Source organism: Danaus plexippus, chromosome 25 (genome assembly GCF_018135715.1).
Source record: "Danaus plexippus chromosome 25, MEX_DaPlex, whole genome shotgun sequence".
NCBI lineage: Eukaryota > Metazoa > Arthropoda > Insecta > Lepidoptera > Nymphalidae > Danaus > Danaus plexippus.
In genome coordinates this window covers 5,636,524-5,659,796 of record NC_083553.1, presented here as the reverse complement: position 1 = coordinate 5,659,796, position 23,273 = coordinate 5,636,524, and the positions used below count along the sequence as shown (strand labels likewise).

The following is a 23,273-nucleotide window of genomic DNA, read 5'->3' as shown; positions in this document are numbered from 1 at the left end:
CGTGTAGTTTTATTTAACCTTCCTCGAAATAAAACCTCGAATAAAATCATAGCGATGACATTTTTATGAAATATATAAGGAAATGTTGATACAACATAGAGAGAACGGAGGGGATGGAGGGTAGATGTAAGAAAGGACGTGTTATATAACAGAAGAGTCGAAATAAATAAACACTCTGAGACAACGTGCAGAGGTCCCTGACCTGGACGTTACTATGAATCCACTGACTCCTTGACTTAATTTCACCAGCTCTTCACCTCTTCGTGCGAATTTCCTGAAGCGCAGAAACGTGCTCGTATAAACCCTTCTGTTAAAGAGACGAGCTCTTAAATTTAGGAGATTTTCATATTACTTCTATACTATGATATCTTTAACTTCGTAATGAAACTAATATTTTACGGATAAACTACGCGGATTTTATTATTTTATAACTAAATACTCCCGACGTTTCGGTTACTTTTCAGCAACCGTGATCACGGGCAGGCGAGATGTGAATGTCTGTCAGTTGGTCCTCGTTATTTATCACGTACCTGCATGGATTCTTTAATTTTCGACGTTGCTGAAAAATAACCGAAACGTCGGGATTATGTAGTTTTTTAAAATAATAAAATCCGCGTAGTATATCCGAAAAACCTTAGTTTCATTTAAATGATTAAAATTCGCGAAAATCTTGGATCTTATTTAACTCCGTAAGTTTTAGAAAAACTAATCCAGAAACCTTCCTAATCGCTCTTGTGTTACACAAACTCCTCTTGATATCCCCTCCTTTAATACAAATTTTTTCCGTAAATCCTTCTCTGTCCTGGGTGCACAACTTTGGAACTGTCACTTTTTGATATGTAATGTTTATTTATTTATACTATTTGTATATATTTATGTGTATATTTTATGGATATATCTATGTATGTATAATATTTAAATTTCCTTTTATTTTATATATATTTTTGTATGCTTATATATAAATCTCTTTATTATTTTTTTCCTTTTCTATTTTTATTGTACCTACACCACGCTTTCTCTAGTTTCCTTTATCAATAGGGTTTCTGGTAGTAAGTTATGCTTTGTACACCACTTGTTTTTTGTAACTAATTTTGTAACTCTTGGTACATAAATAAATAAATAAATAATCTTATACAGTTGAATCTTTTCCTTGAGATTATTCCTTGTTAAGTCTTTTCCAGTCTGTTTCGTCCTGATCATAGCACAGATGACATCCTGACAGTGGTTATTTAACTGATGCTATTATTGGACAGCTGATGCGAAGCTACGAGGTTTCGTCGGAGAAATATACGGGTTTAGCTAACCGAAAACCGGTTTCTTAAAGCACGGTAATGTTTAACCACCTACTACGAAACAGGAATGGTACGCGAAATATGAGCGGAGATTTTGGTGGTATTGAACTCCTATCTCCGGAGTATAGGAGTGCAATTTTATTCCCAGGATCCCCATTTATTCAAATTAATAGTGAAATTATTATTATTATTTTTGTAAATCAGTGCAGCAATTTTTTTTTGCAACTAAGTCCAAGGATGCTTTTACCGACGACGCTAAGAGCTCGTTGAATGTTGGGTTAAAACCACAAAATACGACGGACATAGGACTATACTTGGAATATAAAGGGTTTGTTATTGTATGATTATTTAATAGACGACGCGAACATTGGAAAGCGGCATTATATAGGAGCCACCCTCTACCCTCATCGCGCATAAATACAGACAACCACTGGGAAATTACATAACATTTTATTTAAATAGCTACTTCTCTTGACACGGATCACTTGTCGATTACGTCATCATTGCCGAAGACATTATAAATGTAAATTAGGTTGTATTTGTTGTTTATTAATAAAATAAATACAGCCTTCTTAAAACCTATCGAGAAGACCTCGCATTGTCAGCTTGTAAAATATTCGATTAGGGGTAAAGATTCCTAAATGTTAATGCTTGCTTATTAACTCCTAACGTCACGTGAATATCTGTTATTTTAATTTTAATATGACATAAATTAATATCGAATCGATTTTTTTAAATTTAATAATGAATCTCTTAATTATTATATACATTTCAAAACGAAATCCTTTTGTAACCTTACTAAAGCGATATCAAAAAAAATCATATCCATAGATTATTAATAAAAAAACAATATTCATTTCCCGCCACTATTGCACAGGTAAACGAATTACGATTCTACAAATAGTGAAAATATATATTCGGAGTAGTAGTTGATAATTCTAAAAGTTATTCACGTCGAATCATTATTAGTGGAGACATGTTATAATTTCCATTGTACTAGTTACTTGAAATTAATTTATATTAAAATAATGTTAATATTTTAAATTGTTAACTGTCATGTATTTATTAGTGGCGTAAGTATTGTTACGCACAAAACCTTTTTTACGTAGAGATTGTTTTAAGGATTCTAAGTTATTACGGCGTCTAGAGCAAGCCCTGCTCTCTACTCTCTAAAACCTTAACCCAGTGGAGAAAGTTCGGGATTAGATCACCGCCAGTTTTCAGCTCTGATAAACTTGTTCTGGGACTTGATGTACTCTTCACTACACCTCATTCACGTCTACATAATCGATGTCATTAAACCAACACTAGTCAAAGCGTGTCCGCGCGGAACTCTGAAGAGCAATGGAAATTTTCTGTAGACCTCAATTAGCTTACAGACGGTCTTTTTGTTTGTTAAATCATTTGCTCTATTGTAATTTTTTTTCACCAGTACACATATTTTTAATAATTGAATTTGACTCCATTCTTACTTTGTGTAATGTACACGGCGAGTCCGTTGTCTTTATCACCTCACTCCACTTTAATATATAATCAGCGAGGCTGGCGTCCTCTCTTTAAAATAATGAATTTATAATAAATTCGACATATAGACATAAAGAGAGGACGCCAGCCTCGCTGACGTCACTAATGTCACTTGTTTCAGTACGTTCCAGATATTTCAAAATGAAACTTCAATTCTTCTAAATGTTCTTGTATTTCTCGAAGGTTCTTCATAATCACATTCTTTATGATCCGCACTCGCTAAACTCTGCAGTCCGCTGTCGTGCGTCCAGACGTCATATTTATACCAGAATTCAAACATAGTTCTATTCTCTTTGATTTCGTTTTACTTTTAACAATAAGTAACGACGACCAATAAGTTGTTATAATAATTGTTGACAGCCTTAAGTAATTATTATGTTGCATCCGTCATTGAAGCTACTAGCGCCGATATATATATATATATATATATATGCGCGAAGAAAATAAAACAAAATGAACAGTGATACAACAATGACAGATACCATATTCAAAAGTAATAATTTGTTTTTTTTTAAATATTATTTATGGTATTTATGGCCAGTATTTATGGCCAGGCTTGGTGTTCACACGACACATTTCACTTTTTTTCACCCGAATTCTGCGCGTAAAGTCCGACCTTTTTTATTATTAATTTGTTTAATAAGATCTAAAGCACTTGATGGTTTTATAAGCAACATGTTTTTCTCTTAGGTTTTTTTGTTTTTCTATATATATAACAATAACAAGTTTTTTATTTTATTCTGATATGTAGGTGTCGATCTCAGGTGACTTTATATTATAATTATTTTTTTTATATCTTGAAGGACGCAAAGGAATACAACACAAGTCTGTTTTAACTGAATTTGTTTAGTATAAATAAACTGGAGCAAACATTTTGAAAAATTCTTGAATAATGACAAAATAAATTTTTCTTTTTTTTACGTATCTTTGTTTAGCCTTATTTTTTTATTTATGGGAAATATTAAAATAGTTTTCATTTCAATCATCTAATTAACAAATGTTAGACAGAAAAACACAATTTATTCATAAACAATAATATTTTATGAAGAAATACCATCAATTATGATTTTTTTCTTTTCAGTTTTAGTTCCTTCAATAAGAAAAAGTTTTAATGTAAATTTTCTTTTGTTAATCTCAGTCGTTAAACGCTCGTAATTAAATTTATAGTTTCAATTAATGCATAATTTTATTCGTACAACATTATTAAACATGTGTAGTATTTCAATGAACAATATCAAATGAATGTAATACGGACGGTGTAAGCTCAAATCAAAACTTGTGTGGTCGGCTGTTAAAACCTTTGCGTATTTATATAAGCCGTGCCGCCTCCACCATCAGTTCGTGATACAGCACATGACATAAACACAGAAAAAGTTATGTTAGTCTAACATCCGCTATAAAAAACCGGTTCCTCCTGCACCTTGCTGTTAAATTTGTTAATTCTTCAATTAGAATTCAGTGCCCTAATTGTAAATGAAAAAAGTCGCTTGTGAATAATATTGTTGTTTAATTCGTAAAAAATATTTAATTTTTATTTAATTTTATATCGGTAGAGCTGTTTTCAGTAAACGTACATAAGAAAGGTAAGTTTAATTTGTTTCTTTTGTATATCGTTAAAATCTTTACTGATATATTATTCATTTTATCCACTCATGAGGCCCTTTTCGGTCCACATCGATTCAGAACGAGGACTAAAGGTTAACATTGAAATGATATGATTAATTTCCTATAAAACCACCAGCTCGCCTTCGGTTCGACCTCACGTGTCACAGTTACAATTAATAGGACTTAATAGTAATGTTTAGATTCACAATTAAATGAATGAAAACTCATGAAAAATGGTCGCCGACAGCACTAGATAAATTTTTATGGTTCTGAAAGAAATTATATTAACTTTGTTAACAGCTCAGCTTAAATAATTAGGATTTAAAACTTGAGTATTTTTAATTTATTATAAACATCGTTTCTTTGAAGTGACAATAAACTAGAAGTGCCTAATGCTAAACGTAAATTCATGAAGAATTTTTAATATGTTTATTAATATAATACAATAGTGTTAATAAATATGCATTAATTAGTTAAGGAATTAATTTAATTTCACGCCACTCACAGTTTTTTTATTTTTATATGAAATTTTCACGTCTCTTGACTATTCATGTACCTACCCGTATATCTTATTTTTAGGAGTCATTGCTTTAATAATATAAATTAATTAATTAATAAGGATGGTATGGAAAGTATATTTTTAATGTAATGTCTAATATTTCAGCCTACTGATGGGGGATCATTCAAGTAATATGACAAATATGTTTCCAAACGTTATGGAGGTCTGACTTGCGTGTGTGTGTGCGTGCGTGTGTGTCTATGTTTGCTTGTGTGTGTTTTTATTTTGTGCAGTTTTCGCTTCTTGCACTTGACATAAATATATATCTGTATTGCTGAATTGTTCTCAAAATGTTGATTACTTGACGAGTGTATTAATTGGTTAGTATGTGAGGCACATTATAGGTTATTGATTAATAAAAAGCTATTTATAAATAAACTGATATCTTTGTTTATTATATTTTTTGTCAATAATTATACACTTTTGTTATGGCTCAAGTCCCAGTGCCCCTCAACATTCCATATTTATACTAAGACATTTTATTATATAGGGCTTCGACATGCGAGGTATACTCTCCCTGGTCGTGTCTCAAATAGCCATGTTCATGACGGCAGCCCAGAGTCTCCAGAACGGGACAAACGTCGTGGACTTCCTCGGCCGGGCGCTGCAGAAGGAGGTGCAGGCTGTGAAACAACCGATTGACGAGAGCATCGCTTTCATTGGATCCTCGCAGTGTGAGCTTTCAACGACAAGCTCAACATCAAACATATTTCAGTTCTTACGTGTTAACTTCCTACTAAGACAATATTTAGTCACACCATCTAATTAAATATCATTTATAACATTCGCAACATGTGGACGGTTCCAGCCTTAACGTTGTCATGTAACTATAAAGATTGAAGACGTTTAAATTGAACATATATTTTAAATCATTCAAATGTATCACAAGGATAAAGAGAAACTAACCGAAAATTCCACTAACAACAACCTCCTACCTTCACGAGTTGTTTAATTAGTTGTCTAGTTACGTTTTATTGCAATCAGCATTGAAGTTCATTATGAATTCGTGTAAGTTGTTTAGTAGCATATATCAACATGATTACATTGTATCTGTGAAGGTAAACACGTGAAGAAGCTGCTGGGAGTGTCGTACGAACAACTTCAAGAGAGTGAACCGGACCTCAACGGACTCACCATCGTTTATAGATCTAAGTAACTCACAATATTATCTACTAGAAGCTATGCTTCAAGCGAGGGAGAACAGTTAAATGTTACGAAGTGATAAATTATACATGTACAAAAACGGTCCAAAGTTGCCAGATTTGGTTAACATTAATGTAACATGAACTTATTTAATTTGAGGTTAAGGGCACTTAAAAGTCAATGGCTTGAAAGTAAGGTTGGTTTTTATGTCAGAAATTTATAATATATGCAGGAAATTACACATTGTAGGAATGTACAAATGTCTGTATTCAAACTGATAGGAATAGTATTCAGCATCTTCTAAAAGACTTGTTTGTATTGTTTAGCAAAGTAAACATCGCGATTAAATTACCAAATTAAGTGTGGTTGTCTTATATTTTTTTATTCCAACGCTCATGGAGTGCGGGCCAAGGAGTTCTGCTATTTATAATTCTGTCCGCAATTCTCCAGGTTGGTGACAGCTATAATAAACATGACGTATGTGGTGGAGGCGCTCCAAGCTCGCTCGTCAGAGGGCGCGCAGGAGCTGGTGTTGTTCGCACACGGCTTCACTGACGACCCGAGTAAGGACAGCTTCGGGAACATCAGCGAGGCTTACTTGGGTAACGGTGAGTGGTCCAGGACAATCATGGACAGGTATATAAATTAATGAATGTCACTCATGAGTATTACAGGCCGATAAACATATTTTTAAGCCTCCGATTAAGTTTCCGTCCTCAGGTTTATGTGCCGGCGCCGATAAAAACCATTATCTGAAACCGTTTTTTTCTTCATAAAATATAATTCGATTTTCATCGAATTCGTCAATAAACTAAAAATTATATATTTTTTTACTAGCACTTATATCAGTGTTACTTTTGATTTTAGCCGTTCACTAGTTGCAAATTATGATCTAAAACAAATAACTTATCTCAACAATTTTTTGGTACAAGCTGTAGTGTATCTTTGTATAATACGATTAATTATATAATGAATGTAAGTTATTTATGCTGATAGCGTTTATATAAATCACTTAGCGCATCATCAAGGAAAAACCGAGCATAATTACAATTCTCTCGTCGTCTCACAAGCTCCGACTAGACGCTAAAACTAATCCGTATCCTGAATCACCGCTTATGTTGATACTGTGACTACATTTTCTATAAAATTATATATATTTTATAAAAAAACCGTACAAATTAACATTGTTACCTTCTAGTTGTTATAAAGAGTTGCTCGACTATTCCTCTATCGTTATAAATCATTACGTTTTCAATATTTATATGAACGTATATTCAGTAAAATAAAACTATCTCTCATATACAGAGAGCGCCGGGAGTCCTGGGTTCGAATCCAGTTCGTGTCGATGATTTTCTTAACAATCGCAAACTTGTCACTAAAGACAAGACTCTGTTATCATTAATAATGAAGTATTTTTATTGTTGTACCCTAGGCCACTCGCGAGTGGTCGCCCTGGACGGCAGCTCCCTCATCCGCTGGCTGTACTTGCGTGCGTCCACATACGTCCGATTCATAGGGGAGAGAATCGGTCACGTGCTGGCGGCTATGGTCCAACGTGAGTTTAGTAAAATAATGCTAAATATTAATAAATAAAGCTATATTAATCTTAGGCATATAAAAAAAATGACAGTTTCAAATTAATAGAACACGGAAGAAGGAACTCATTATAGTCATGAAGTTTTTGCTCAGAACAAAAACAAAAATAGTTATGAACACATTCTAACTCCGTCAAATACATTGCACTCGGCCTCGTTTGTGAAAGGCGCGCTTCTATCTCAGTACATTGTTTGGGTTTATCAAAAGCACGTCCAGCATCCAATTTCCACCTTAACATTTAGAACTTTTTTTATGATTCAACTAAATTTTCAAACCTTAAGCAGTTGTAACACTAAGAAAACTCTATCACAATCCACATAGATTCATGAATTTCTATCGATGTGTAAGATACGTAAAAGAAAAAAAATATTCTGAATTCCGAACAAAATATTTCCCACTATAAAAGTATGCCTAATGCCTCAAAAAAGAAATAGTATGTGCCATACAAGTTCGTACACAACACAACTGTTATGAGTAAGTTACTGCCTGTCTTATCGAGATGTCTGAGCAACATTACTGTAAAATTTCATCAAAAAGCGTTATGCAGTTTTTGAAAGAGTTAAAAACATTCAAATATTTCTAGCTACTAACATGTAGACATTCTTTCGTGTTTAAAACAGTAGTGACATTTTAATTATTTTACTAAAAAAAGACTAAAACCACGAACCGTCAGTGTGAGATCGTGTGTTGTATTATTCATGAAGTTCCTAAGAAGTATTGATAGTTCGTATAAATTGCTTCCAACAAACATTATTGTTAAATTAACTTGATAATTACGCAACTATTTTTTAGATAAATCCGGAACAGAAAGAGGTTTTTATAATCAACGCAATGAGGACTGACACGGTCAAAAAAATAAACTACATATTATGTGTAATTGTAAAGGGACTTTTATTGTTAAACAAACAAAATTTGAGTGTCTGTTTGAACAATTAAATTATTCTCTCAAGTCTTATTATACGTATAGCCGCCATTGTTTTTAATTTTTGTCGTTATTTCGCCTTCTCTCTAAAACAGATTGATCCTTTTTTTGCTAAATAGCTATGGATGCATTAATGGCACATACGTATATCAAAGTATTTTTTACAATATTTGTCGTTTTTTTTTTTGTCCATGTTGTTTGTTTCGGCTCATTCCTGAAAAAGCTGGACTTATTTTGAATGGACTGTCAATGTCATAAAGCTGACATTACAAGAAGTACCGTCAAACGGGGTGTATAGGGATCGTGGGGTGAATAGGTAAAAATTGGGATTTAAATTACCATGACAATAATTCTGACAAATGATTAACCATAGCCTATAAAATGACAAGTATATATCATATTTATTTTTTGGACTCGTAACTTTTATTTAACGTGAAGTTAATAAAAAAATGTCAAAACAACATTCTAAAGGTTCGTGATTGAATTACCTGCTAACGAAGTGTGTTTAATTTTAAACGGTTTCATTGTTCTTCTAGTTAAATTGGTATCATAACAAATATTTTCGTCGTTTGAGTATATTCTGGAGCCTTTATAACATAATGTAAGTACAAATCAAGAGCTCTTTAAGTCGTATAATTGGTCAATAGGAACGCTATATTTAATAAATAGGGACGATGCAGTCAGTCAAGAGATAATAAAGGGACTATAGGGGTGTCACCTGATTTATAGGTAGTCGTATAAAAAAAGCTTTTATCTACTTGCAATGTATATGCAATTTTAATGTGTACTTAGCTCCCGACGAAATTGAAATATTGCTTAATGTTTGCACATAAGTGGCATACACCAAAATGCGTTAAAAAAATTTTACCTACTTGCCTAAACAATTTATAGTACTTACTTACTTACTTGGTTTACCAACTTTCGTTGTAGAAATTTAATTTATTTTATAGAAATAAAAAATATACATTTTACGTGGATAAAGTTGGAGGCACCACTAGTAATAATAATAGTAATATTATTAATAACTAAGTACATTAACAATAAATCGATGGATATATTCGATTTTCTTCCATTTTTTTTTTCCGATAAGAAAGCTGTCATTCGATGCAGGTCTAATAAATAAATATACAATAATACATTTAGTGTATTACATGCCTCCTACAGTATCACTCGATAGTCTTCAATGGGATATGTTTTTAGAATCTAGAGTAATGTCAACATGGCGGGAAATTACTCGACAATAGACATTGTAAGACACGTTTACAAACACGCGATGAAACGAGTCCATAAAAAACACAATTACCTGTATAAAGATACGTTCTATATTATGTTATTGTGAGTTAATTTACTGATGTTTTAATAAGTACATGTTGTAATGAGCAGAAAATCTGTTCCGCTTTACCTAAGCCTGCGATGTTCAGTTAGTGTAAAAATAATATTCTTTTCTTAAAATATGACAATAAAATTACAAACATATGTAATCATAATCCTACAGATTATATCAATTGAACACTTTAATTAATTAAAGTGACAAAACTTTTCAACGACTTATCAATAAACTTTATTGTTCAGATTTTTACTTTCAGACTCAATACGGGTAGTTATCATGTTATCGTTTATATTCTTACTTCGATACTATAAAGTGCGACGTTTTATAAATAAAGAACTCGAAAATGGTAGTTGTTAGTTTAACGATGCGAACTCGTAGTTAGTGCATCAACTATTTACTGTGAATACGTTACAGATGGCCAGGATCCTAAGAAAATTCACCTGGTGGGGCACAGTCTTGGAGCGCATATCGCCGGGTTCATCGGGAAAACGTTCTACAACTTAACCGGGTCACGAATCGGGCGGATAACCGGTCTAGACCCGGCCGGGCCGTGCTTCACACATGTGGACCCGGATTTGAGACTCAAGGAATCGGATGCAGACTTCGTGGACGTCATACACACCGACTCGGGAGTGTATGGAATTAAGGAGGCTGTCGGTCAGTTTATACTTTTGACGTGAAACTTCTTTTGCGACTTCCAACTAGGCTGCGTTAAATGTATTACGCTGAGAGAGAGAGAGAGAGAGAGAGAGAGATACACAAATGTAGAAAGTAGGAGAGAGAAAGAGTGTTTCAAGCACATACGCATGGTATTCTTGCTATGCAGCGAAGTAAATTGTGAGCGTTGTGAAATTAGCTGAAATATATATTTGTTGTTCTATATTAATTTATTTATAATATTCATTGTTTTTTAGTTTGATTTGGGACACATAATTTAATAGAGTAATATTTAAGTTTCAAATTAGTGAATAAGAATTATGTACAATTACGAAGTTTCACTTCTTCCGCGCAGAGGGAATCCACGCACTATATTTTTTTTTAGATTTAATAGTATCAAATATTTTGAGAAACGAAATATTCACACGGAAATAAAGTTTTTATATAACAGCATCCTAACCACTGAGGCTTCTTCATAATAGCTGGTATATTCTACCATGAAGATATCTTATCCTGGTGAAATTAGCTTGTAGGACGGTGATATCACCCAATGTTTATTCTCTAATCCCCAGGTCACGCCGATTACTACCCCAATGGTGGATCCCAGCAGCCGTCTTGCGTGTTCCAGACGTGTTCTCACTCATACGCTTGGAGGCTGTACGGAGCTTCCGTCACTAGACCGAGGGCATTCCCAGCTGTTAAGTGTAACAGCTGGGAGGAATTCAAGAAAGGGAGGTGTGGAAATGAGATCAGGTCAGCTAGAGAATAACTAACTTAAAATTTAGCTAGTTAGTTTATTTTGAGTGACGAATGGTCTATTTTAAAACACAACAGTTTATTTCATAAAGTCTTTAATAAAGCAAGTTGTGTACTGGAATTTAAATATTTCTTATAAAAATGAAAATGAGAGATACATAATGTATGAAATGTGTACAAAACAATTCAACCCTGACTCTTTAATTTAATGAGTCTTTGCTGTGAAATAAATGCTTTGGCATGTGGTATTCTTAAGTGTTTTGGTACTTTCCCTCTGTGGGTGATAGTGCATGTTATCGAGTCAGGGACTCCAGGTTATGCACAATAGATGTCGCTGTTCATGATCCACGTTTACCCACATCCTTACTAACCATCCGCTTCAGTTACATGGGCCTCGCAGCCGAGCCGAGCGCTAGGGGTAAGTTCTACCTCCAGACCAGCGGCGACTACCCCTTCACCCTCGGCGAGGACGGACTCAAGTATAAGAATAACGACGGCATCGTCAAGAATATACAAGACACGCTGTTTGGATAGGTCAATGACCTGCTCATAATGACATGTGTGGCTTTAGTTGAAGTATGGTATAAAAAAATGATTTTTGACTAGATCTGTTTAAGATAATTATAACTTATTTGTACAAATAATGAAGCGTATTTATGTCGTTGGATCTTCAAGATATTTTGTATTGTTGAGGAAAAAATAATTATAATTTCCTCATAAATTATCCATTTGTAAAAACATTATATAGTTTGTATAATAAATAAAGAGACAGAAATGAAACAAAGCATCTTTATTGTAATATCTGTTCGTCATAACTTCGTTAAATATAAAATAATACGGAAAGGGACTCTTACAAAAATAAACATCTTCAATAAATATAGGGACGAGACGAGAGAGACACAGTAAACCATAGACATAGAGCTGGCGGTCTCTAAGGTGCTCTCGCGACTAACGCTATCCTGAGAGACTTACATATAAATAAAATGTCACATTAATATAAAAAAAGGGAAAATAATATCCATCTGATTCACAATCAGTAACATTAACTTAAAACCTACAAAGTAATTGTACATCCGTCACACCGCACGCGCGGCGTCGGCCGAGAGGATAGTGTGTTAGTTTGTGCTCAGTGCGAGCGCCGCCCGCTCAGTATGACATATCATCAAACAGACTACGCTGGCCTCAGCTTGGAATGTCCGGTCGCGACGCCGCCGGTGTGCTGGAAAACTTAATAAATATCAAACATGTAGTTCCCAAGCGGTGCGCCGTGTCATCGGTAAGCTTCGATATCTTAGAGATTATGGAAATGCGTTCTGGCCTCGGGCGACACAAACACCGGCCGGGCCGCGCTGCCGAGCTGTCCGGCCCCGCCGCCCGAGACGCGCCGTACGACACTAACACGTCCTAAACACTAGATAGCACCGAACCGGTGACAAATATTACAAACAGTTAGCAACGTGGCGTAAATATATCACTATATACTAAGGTCCCGATTGCACGACAAACCCAATCGTAAGTTCCCGCCAAAAATGCTGTCAAAGTTCTTTTCAGCTGTCATTTTTTTTATTCCGTACGTAATCCTACTGTAAGGTACACTATGAAGACGTAATCCATTAAATACGCTATATAAGAATATTTTTTTTTGTAACAGTAAATACGAAGTGGGGATCTGACAGAGGATGTACTTACATCAAATACATTATGGATAAGGTTTGGTGCCGAGCGACTTCAACATTCAGTCCCGCAATTTGAGATTGTAGAGAAAATATTTATATATATTCTAAATAACGGTGGTCTACCTCGTGTGACATATTTTTTAAAGCTAAATAGAAAAATTTTAGAATACCCTCCAAGTAACGAACACTTTGTTTCTCCGCTATGGCAACACCGACTCCCTGCAAGCCGCAGTCAGCTTAAGCTTACATATAAAAACGGTAAATATATTTTAAAAAAATCCTCCGCACATTACTCGTGTTACAATAACTGTGATCGATCTCTTAACATGAACAAAGCGCCGAGCGCGCGTCGCGGCGGTACATAACATAATATTATAAACTTAATAGTAATCATTCGCAGACGCGTGTGTCCGCCCGCGCCGCGGCGGGTCGTGGGTCGCCGGCCTCGTTACGGCTGGGTGCTCTGCTGCTGGATCTCTATCTTCTCCACCGTCATGTCCGGGTTCATGGCGGTCGCCTCCTGATGAACACGAGCCACCATTAAGATATTAAATGCAACATATAGGAGCTTGCGATTTCTCTGCTGTCAATAAACTAAAATATATGACGCCTGTATTGTGAGTAGTTATCATTGAGAGCTGCGAGCCGTGGGCGACATCTATGTCACGTGACTTAACACAGCCAACTGTTGTTTGGTGTTCCTACAAAGCGCAGTAAGCACACGATCCGCGCCGGCCGCTTCCGACCCGCAGCGGGCGCGTGCGCGTACCTGTATGGCCTCGGCCAGCGCCCGGTCGTGGTCGATGGGGTCTCCGTCCGACTGTATGGTGATCTTCTGCTCCACGCGCGTCTCCACCACGCCGTTGCGTTCCGTCTTGTACTGAAACAGTTACATTTAGCATTTCATAGCATCCGTGAGATGTTGTGTGACCGACACACACACAGACAACCAATATTCGCGGACTAGGCCGCTACAAATGGTTCTCCTCATTATTATATATCTGTTGGTGAGTGTATGCGTTCTTACTGTGATGGTTTCCACGGTGCGTGTCTTGGAGCTGATGGTCTGCGAGGAGACCACCTCCCCCTCGGCCGGAGGGGAGGGGGGCGGAGGGGAGGAGGTCATCTGGAACATTACACATACGTCATATTATAGGTACATACAGTATGATGAATCAGAATAATGTTCATGTATTTATTTCTTTGTCAATTATGATATATGTAAAATGTTAGACGAAACTTTTTATGCATATATGTGTGTATGTATGTGTGCGTCTGTGTGTGTGCTTGCGTGTGTGCATGTGTGTGTGTGTGTGTGTGTTTGGGTGTGTGTGTGCGTGTGCGCGTAAATATATCAGTAACGTGTTATTGATCTTTATTCCCCTCACCCTAGCGCTGGCCGAGTGCAGCACTCCTCCGAACGGAGCGTTCCCCACGGCTGAGCTGGTGGTGGTGGTGGTGTAGGACCCAGGAGCCTGGAGTTAAACACATCACATGTTTATTAAGAAATATTATAAAGAAAATTTTAATTATACTTCATTTAACATTTTCACTATTTTAAACTCAATTAGATAATGAGAGCTCAGACTGTCGCGGGTGTTCATTAAAATACAACTAATATTTGTATTAAAAAGTATAAGTTTCATTTAATTTGGATAAATTATTTGATCAATTAAATGGTACAACTTAAATTTACTCTTCGGTTTTGATATACGATAAACATTTATTTTTTTCTAATGTAATATATAACAAGGACCAACCTGCATTATTATCATATATAAATACAACACTGTTCTAAAACAGACTCATGCACAGACAGACGTGCCAACCGTCACATTCACGAACAACAAACTCAACAACGTGCTAATTAAACTGACCTCGTGAATTAAACTGTTAAATGTTGCAATTAAAAAAAACGTCAGACTAAATTATAAAAAAAAGAAATCTATATACACACTGAACACAATATTTAATATTTATATTATAATACGGAAAGCATGCCGAGTCTGCAATGCAAGATGCAGCGCAAACACAACCACACATACCACCTGTGGAAGGAAACAATATTAACACTTACATCGCATAACGCACTCGGCAGGCGACACGCGCTAAGGATCTAGACTAACCATGACCTCATCAGAACTTCCACGCGTATTGTCTGACCTGACCGGTCAGGACGTTGCCGTCGGGTTCGACTTGTTAGCTAATGTCACACATGATAGCGCCGAGTGCTGGTGGCGTGTGGGCGATGTGATGCTCGTATAGTTAGGGTTTAACAGTTAGAGGAGTATTGACTTATAATTACATTAGAATTCAAATTGAACGAGGCTGGAGGCTGAATGTGGAACGTCTCGCGTCTGTGATGTTGCCGTGGCATATTTAATATTTGAGTTTTAATTGTTACGATGTAATGTTGTGTCAGTGAGGGCGTGTGGTGTCCGTATACTCACGGTGTAGTAGTGTCCTTCGGAGCCCTCGTCGAGGTCTATGGGGGTGCCGGAGTCGCCGCTGCTGAGTGAACTTTGAGAGCCTCTTCTCGTCAGCTAGTGTTAGAGTCGGTCACGGTCATGGTCGGATGTATGGCGTGTCAGGTCGGGACACCATGCGAAGTGAGGTGGTGGGGGCGGAGGAGACGGTGGGGGGAGGAGGGGGGGAGAAAACAAAAAAATTAGAACATAACCGACATGCTGGGATGGCGGCTTTTCCAGTTGCATTGATATTAGATGTTGGTAAATGTGAGATTTATGTCATTTTATATGAGGAGAAGCTGTATCAACTCTATAATGAGACCCTTTGAGGGAGTTAGCGTGAAAGAGCTGCCATTCGCTATGGAGTAAATCGAACCGAATAGATGATAGATGATAGTACATGCGCGGCGTGGACGAGTCGTGTGGGGGGTACCTGGTCGCCGGTGGTGACGGTGGTCTTGACCTGCTGGGTCAGCACCCTCTGTTCCTGCCTGGTGGCGGAGGACGTGACGGTGTGAGCGACGGTCTTCTCCTCCATCTGTTGTGTCCTCGCCTTAGTGTCGAGGTCGTGGTGCGTGGTCGCCGTCCTCGTGGTCACGGCCCGGGCCGTCACGTACGGGCTCTTGCCCTCCGGCTCTAAACTTTCCGCCTATTTCGGGGTTTGACTAACATGCTTACTATATACAACATTGATGTTACAAGCTTAGCTTCCAAAGGAAAACAAAAACAAAAAAAAACGGGGTTACTGGAAATGAAAGTAGAGGATGAAACGAACCTTGTTTGTGTGTGTGGAGAAGGTCACCTCTCCCGTACCCAGGTGCTCGACTTCCTGTTCCACGTTGTGAGTGACGCCCTCGTCGTTCTTGGTGAGGAGTTGTTTGGTGGTAGTTTTCACGACTACGGGGGGTGTGGGTGTCTTTTTGGACCGCTGCGAAATCGGGATCTTTGAGGATATGGGGGTAGATGACGCATAACCCTGATGCCTGATGTGTTCGCTCGTCGTGTACTCCGTGAAGGTCTTCGGCTCGTCCCCGCGGGCCGGACTCTCGTCCTTCCCGAACGTTGAGAACTTGTGCGTGTTGACCGTCTGTATGTCTATATTGGCTGGAAGGTCGTGGGTTTCCTTTTCGATGGTGTAATTTCCGCTCTTGTCCTCAAAATGAGATGGATCTATTTGAGAGTAATGTAGAATCAACTGTCCGGTGACCGGATCCCGGACGGCTGTGCTCGGATCTATGTCACCAGTGTCCGGATCGATGTCACCGTACTCAGTCTTAATTCTGCCAGTGATCGGATCTATTTTTCCCGAGAGCGTCATCGTCTGGGTGACCGTGGTCCTCGCTCCCTTCAGTCTGGGATCGTCTGGGTCTACGTCGATAGTTTCACCAGTGATCGGGTCTATAATTTGATACACGTATACGGTCTTGGTTGTGATGATTCTGCCCGTAGTTTCGTCGATTGTGCATTCCTTTGGATCGAGTTCTTTAACGCGACCCTTATCGTCCTTTTGAGTGATAACATAAATCCTAATTATGATTAGTTTGCCAGTCTTTGGATCGATTTTGCCCAGTTTTGTGTATATTTCTCCGGAGCCGGGGTCAACTTGTGATGCGGAGTAGAGGGGCTCGTTATCTTCGTCGACGTCACCTGTGGCTGTATAGATTTGACCGTTGATTGGATCTATTTTGATGAGAGCCTTGTCGATGTCGGTCGCTCTTGTGATAGTTCCTGTTTTAGGGTCTAAACGTCCATAGATTGTGATGATGTAACCCGTGTTGGGATCGATTTGACCCGCCGTGTAAAGGACTTCTCCTGTTTGAGGGTCTTTTGGTCCCGCAATCCAGATTTGATTTGTTTTAGGATCAACCTTGACGTTCTTGGGATCGTTGGAAACAATTTGTTTACCGGATACAGGGTCAACTTTAGTCTGGATAATTCTGAGACAAATCAACCTTCCGATATCCTTGTCCGGTTTACCAGACTTCGGGTTCACTTGACCACTGCGTAATAAAAATTGACCGGTAACAGGGTCAACTTTGAATTCTTTGCTTTCAAATCGGCCGGTTTTGGGGTCATTGTAAGTGACGGTGCCCTTTACAAGATCGATTTGTCCATACTTAGTGTTTATTATATTATTATCCGGATTAAGTTGCCCCGTTGTACTCTCAATGACCGAATGTTTAGGTTCGATGATACCTTTCTTATTATCAAGTTTACCAACAAAAGTCGTGACTTCTACCACTGGGTCGATGTGGCTACCAACAACCAGAACTTGTCCAAGTTTTGGATCGATCTTTCCGGTTTTAGGATCTGTAACGCCTATTACTGTAATTTGGCCATTGTTCTCATCAATCTGAATGGATTTTGCATCTTGGGTTCCAAGTGTGTCTGTCACAAATATTACGCCATTTGCAGGATCGATGACACCGTATTTAGTAGATATGTTACCAGTTTCGGCGTCAACTTTTCCCTTTGTATGTTCGACAACACCGTTCTCGATATGTATTTTACCGGTTACAGCATCTACAGGTCCAGTAATTGTGGTTATTTCCACTACGGGGTCGTCTTGTTTGGCCATACTTACAATCATTCCCATATTTGGATCAATTTTACCCGTTTTTGGATCAATCGCACCAGAATTAATAAAGATTTGTCCAGTTTCGTTTAGAATTAAACCATCCTTTGTTAATTTTTGACCAGCACTATCAGTAACAACGATATTTCCCTTCTTCGTATCAATAACACCGTATTTAGTTTCAACTAACCCGTTAGGGTCTAGAACTCCTGCAAGGTGTTCAACATCTGCTGTGACGAAATCAGGTTTCTTCGTCTTTGGATCCAGTCTAGTGAAGATAATCATAATTTTAACCATTTTTCTCCGAGGTGGCTCAGGAGGAGCTGAAGTGGGTTTGGCTGGTGTGACAGCACGCACTGGCGTAACAGGTGAAGCTTTTTGCAGATGGCCGATAACTGGGGCAGTGGTGCGAACAGGAGTTTGCAATGGTGTGTGTACAGGTGTAGTGTTAGGAGTCTTAATAGGGGAGGGAGTTTGTCTAGCAGGTGACGCACTAGCTCTTTGGGGTACTACTTTAGCCATAACATTCTGCTTATCAACAATCACTAATTGTTGAGCGAATGATGAATCAACCTTGCCAGTTTTAGGATCAACTACAGATGAAGTGACAGTAATATGTCCAGTCTTGGGGTCTATGTCAGCCTGTTTAAGTTCTTGTTTTCCAGTCACGGGGTCTTTGAAAAGTATTTGTCCAGATTTGGGATCAATAATGCCAAAGTCTGTGTGTATTTTTCCGTCTTCGGCACTAACGTAGCCCTTAGAGGCATCCACAGTTCCCGCACCGGCGTCAACAGTTTTGGATTTAGGATCGAATTTACTTGTGATTATCACTAAACGTACTTCACCCTTAGCTGGAGGTTTCGCATGAGCCACAACTGGTTTATTAACAATACTATACTGTTGTGCCAATGTAGGATCTACTTTTCCAGTCTTAGGATCAACCACTTGGCTAGTTACCAGCATATGGCCTGTAGATGGATCCACTTGAGCTTTCTTGATATCTTGCTTACCAGTCTTTGGATCTGTAAATGTAATCTCACCAGTAGCTGGATCAACTGTACCGAATTCAGTTCGGATTTTACCATCAGGTCCAACCGTTCCGCTGACCGTATCTACGGTGCCTTGTGTTGGGTCTATCTTCTTTGTTCTCGGATCATACTTAGTGGTAATAATGACAAGATGAATTTCTCTTTCAACCGGTTTAGCATTCTTGTCAACAATGTTGATCTGTTGAGCCAAGGATGTGTCGACTTTGCCTGTTTTAGGGTCAACAACACCACTTGTAAGAATGAGATGTCCTGTCTTAGGATCAGCGATTGCATTCTTTACGTCCGAATTGCCTGTTACAGGATCAACTTTCTCAATCTTACCTGTCTTAGGATCTAAAATACCGAAATTCGAATGCACCCTTCCGTCCGCAGCAACGATACCCCGCGACGTCTCGATATGTCCGTTGGGATTATCAAGTCTTTTATATTTGTGATCATATTTGTTTGTAATAATAACCAGTTGAACTTCTTTGCCGGGAATCGACGCAAATGTATCTTTGGGTTTATTAACAACTGAATATTGCTGTCCTAGAGTTGGGTCGACGACACCCGTGTTTGGATCAATAACACCAGAAGTCAACAACATGTTACCCGTCTTCGAGTCCACGGTTGCTTTCTTCACTTCCTGTTTTCCGGAGACCGGGTCAGTAATGGTAATTTGCCCCGTGGCAGGATCTATAATTCCTAATTCTGTATGGACTTTGTCATTATCATCAATAGTACCGGTGACGGTATTAATATGGGGGTTGGTCAAGTCAAGTTTTTTATTCTTTAGGTCATATTTCGAAGTGACGATTACTAAATTCACCTGTCTTTCACGTATGCCTTGGGGCGCATCTTTGTCTACAACAGTGAGTTGCTGGGCAAGAGATGAATCCGTTTTACCAGTTTTCGGGTCAATAACTCCAGTCGTGAGCAGGAGGCTGCCATTCTTGGGATCGAGAAGAGCTTGTTTCGAATCTCTTTTACCAGTTTTGGGGTCTGTGTAATATATTTTCCCTGAATTCGGATCTAGAATTCCAAAGTTTGTGTGAACTTTGCTATCCTTGTCGCTAACGATGGCTTGTGATGTTTCTACAAAACCGTTCGGATTGTCGAGTTTCTTATTTTTAGCATCATATTTACCAGTTATGGCAACTACTTGTACTTCTCTCCCTGGCAATGATGCAAAGTTTACGGTAGGTTTATCAACAATACTGTATTGTTGACCGAGTGTCGTATCTAGTTGACCTGTCCTAGGGTCAATAACACCAGACAGCAAAAGAATATTTCCCGTCTTAGGATCCACAGTTGCACGTTTAATTTCTTGTTTTCCAGTTTTACTATCTGTTACTAGTATATCACCGGTTCTGGGATCAATAACACCATACTCAGTGTATATTTTACCATCAGTTCCGCTCAATACTCCTTTGATTGAATCTATATGAGCGAATGAGGGTTCCAATTTCTTGTTCTTTAGATCATATTTACTTGTCACTACGACTAATCTAACTTCACGGTTAGCTTTCGTAGCATCTTTTTCGACAATACTAAATTGTTGACCAAGTGATGAATCAACTTTGCCCGATTTAGGATCATGAACACCAGTGGTCACTAAGAGATTACCGGTTTTCTGGTCAACGTAGGCTTGTTTAGGATCCTGTTTGCCTGTTTTGACGTCGATTAAGTCTATTTTGCCCTTTTGCGGATCAATCAAGCCATAATTAGAGTGAACTGTGCCATCTGGAGCGACAATGGCCTTAGACACTTCTACATGACCATGAGAGGCGTCTAATTTCTTATGTTTACCGTCGTATTTGCCTGTAATGACCACCAAATCAACTTCTCTGCCAGGCTTATTTCCAACCTTGTCTTCCAATTTTTCAACGAAGCAGTACTGCTGAGCCAACGTTGGGTCCAATTTGCCAGTTTTAGGATCGAAGACACCAGACGTGAACAATATATGGCCAGTCTTAGAGTCCACATGGCCTTGTTTGACATCTTCTTTACCGGTGGTGGGGTCAGTGTAGTTAATTTGACCTGATTTAGTGTTTATCAGTTCTTTCTCCGTCTGTATTTTGCTGGTCGCCTTATCTAGTCTTCCCTTAGTGACAAGGATGGTCCCGTTGGCGTCATCTAACTTCTTTGTTTTCGGATTGTATCTACCAGTTATGATAACAACCTGTATTTCGTTGTCGGATTTCTTTGCTACAGGTGCGATCGCCACCGGCGTCTCATGGTGAGCTCTTTCAGAATCCAAAAGAGCTAGAGTAGGATCGATTAAGTTAGACCTTGGTGATTTGGCAGTTTCTTTCAACGCTGCTGACTGTACGTAGTCTATTCCTGGCGTCTTTAATTTACTGAGATCGTCTGGCGTTTTTCGTTTCTCAGCACTCTCCGCCACTTTTTTCTCCTCTCCAGGGGCATAATTGAAGGCCAGACCGGCTTTCCTCGTACCGGGGCTCTGCGCGCCGTCCAAGGCTCTCTGTTTCTCGTCAGACACAGGCTCCTTGTCGTAACTGAATGCGCCTTTTGTAAGCGGCTTGCGCGCGGGGCTCTTTTCAGTATCGGTATATTCATAAGGTTTAGTGAAGCTCGGTTTTTCATCTTTAGCTGGGCTTTTGTCTAATGAATTATCCGATACCACATCGGAAGTATCTAGAACAGCAACTTTAGCTTTAGGATCTTTAACTTTGTCCTTGGGTGACTTATCTTTAGGAGATTTGTCAGATTTGTCTTTGCTTTTGGGGGATTTATCTGATTTCTCTTTTATTTTGAGAGGCTTCTCTTTCGGCGATTTCTCTTCTTTGGGAGACTTCTCTTTCTTGCCACCGAATAGACCGAAACTTCCCTAATGGGAAGAGGATGAGGGCAGAAAAAAAATAAATTAAAAACAAAAAATTTCTGAACCAAAAAATGATAAAAACCTATTATGAAAGTTGAAGTTCGTGGAGGCTTTGCTCTAATATCTAACAACATATCACCGACGTATACAAACATAGAGTGCAAGTCGAACAAACATGCCTCTAACAGTTATATGTACAGAATCCACAAAGAAACTACTCTCGACATTAAGTTGCAGTCTACTGTCGGTCTGGACACATGACAGAATTTTTATATATACAAGTGGTCGTTACCTTGCTCTTCCTGGGGGTTTCCACGTTGTTCGTGATCCCCGGATCGCTTGTTGTATCAGTACCTGGCGTTTGTAATGCATGTTAGTGATGACAGGAGATTAAAAAAAAAGATATATATCTTTACAGTAAAAAAATCCATAAATATATAAAACAAAGGTTTAAAGGGTAAGTATATTTATTTATTTAAATACTCTATATTTAATTTTTATTTTACTGACCGTTTTCAGCGGGCGTATCGTTGGGTCTAGCGGGCGCAGGCATCACACGAACGGCGCCGGGAGGCGGCTTCTGTGTGTACATAGATAATATACATGTATAACCTCTTTGAAACGTAGTCAGTAAGACGACATAGCAAACGGATGCACATAAAAACTAGGTGCTCTTCGAAAATATAAAAAACTAAATACAACTACGAAAACAAAATCAGTGATATATAATACTAAATGAGTGCTCAATACTAGCATACTACGAAAATATAAAAACACAACTTGACAGAACAGAAAAGAAAATCTAAAGATATATAAAAATATCTAATACACGTGACGATGGTCTAAGGATAATTCTCGTAAAATTATAACCGGCTGTATACAGCACACATTGACGATATATTTTGTAATATCCGATTATAATTAAACCAGAATCAGCGGTTTGCAGGACACTAACGACAGGAATACTATGCATCCTAAGAAAAAGTAACAAAAAAAAAGATGATAAAATAATGTTAGTGTAAAAGCTCGAGCCGTGAAGACAGTGAAGGTGACCTTGTCCGCGCAGTACTCGCCCTCCAGCGAGGAGGCGGAGGACGACGCGCCCCCCGAGCGGCGCCGCAGCTGACACAGGACGCTCTTAGTACGGTGACATTATACAGGGGGTGGCATGGGGTTACTGTGGAGGCGGCACGAGCCGGCTCAGGGTGTTTATTGAAGTACAGACGACAGTTCATTATTAACTGGACTCCAACAGCCAGTATCATATTAAGATTAAATTACTATCATCGAATTTATT

At 38.3% G+C, this 23,273-nt stretch overlaps 2 protein-coding genes across 9 annotated transcripts in view; one reads left to right on the top strand and one right to left on the bottom strand.

Annotated features, from left to right (window-relative positions):
• Nucleotides 1-4,067: 4,067 nt before the first annotated feature.
• Nucleotides 4,068-12,900, top strand: LOC116775373 (pancreatic triacylglycerol lipase-like). 3 transcript variants are annotated; one of them, XM_032668271.2, is made up of 9 exons: nt 4,110-4,189; nt 4,370-4,399; nt 5,471-5,654; nt 6,039-6,132; nt 6,574-6,731; nt 7,556-7,678; nt 10,386-10,628; nt 11,201-11,381; nt 11,768-12,900. In XM_032668271.2, the coding sequence occupies exons 3-9, from the start codon at nt 5,480-5,482 to the stop codon at nt 11,916-11,918; spliced, it is 1,125 nt and encodes a 374-aa protein (XP_032524162.2). In that variant the 5' UTR covers nt 4,110-4,189; nt 4,370-4,399; nt 5,471-5,479; the 3' UTR covers nt 11,919-12,900. The 3 variants fall into 3 exon arrangements, with proteins under 3 accessions (XP_032524163.2, XP_032524162.2, XP_061380462.1); XM_032668272.2 differs by lacking the exon at nt 4,370-4,399 and having other exon boundaries at nt 4,068-4,189; XM_061524478.1 differs by lacking the exons at nt 4,110-4,189; nt 4,370-4,399 and adding an exon at nt 5,004-5,300.
• Nucleotides 12,160-23,273, bottom strand: part of LOC116775372 (protein 4.1 homolog) — a 38,333-nt gene continuing 27,219 nt past the window's right edge. For 2 of the 6 annotated variants that reach the window (XM_032668264.2, XM_032668270.2), the window contains 10 exons: nt 23,030-23,098; nt 22,487-22,556; nt 22,269-22,330; nt 16,304-21,982; nt 15,962-16,177; nt 15,511-15,603; nt 14,449-14,535; nt 14,088-14,186; nt 13,830-13,940; nt 12,160-13,580 (listed from right to left, as the gene is read on the bottom strand). In XM_032668264.2, the coding sequence (XP_032524155.2) occupies nt 13,509-13,580; nt 13,830-13,940; nt 14,088-14,186; nt 14,449-14,535; nt 15,511-15,603; nt 15,962-16,177; nt 16,304-21,982; nt 22,269-22,330; nt 22,487-22,556; nt 23,030-23,098 (6,558 nt within the window). In that variant the 3' untranslated portion in view covers nt 12,160-13,508. The remainder of the gene's footprint in view (nt 13,581-13,829; nt 13,941-14,087; nt 14,187-14,448; nt 14,536-15,510; nt 15,604-15,961; nt 16,178-16,303; nt 21,983-22,268; nt 22,331-22,486; nt 22,557-23,029; nt 23,099-23,273) is intronic. The other 4 variants (XM_032668265.2, XM_061524476.1, XM_032668266.2 and 1 more) reach the window with 3 other exon arrangements.

What these genes read in the sequence shown, in the direction of transcription:
- LOC116775373 (XM_032668272.2), top strand. Translation starts at nt 5,480, where the DNA reads ATGCGAGGTATACTCTCCCTGGTCGTGTCTCAAATAGCCATGTTCATG. An exon ending in CGAGGCTTACTTGGGTAACG is followed by an intron (nt 6,732 to 7,555) that starts GTGAGTGGTCCA and finishes GTTGTACCCTAG; the next exon opens with GCCACTCGCGAGTGGTCGCC. An exon ending in AGGTGTGGAAATGAGATCAG is followed by an intron (nt 11,382 to 11,767) that starts GTCAGCTAGAGA and finishes CATCCGCTTCAG; the next exon opens with TTACATGGGCCTCGCAGCCG.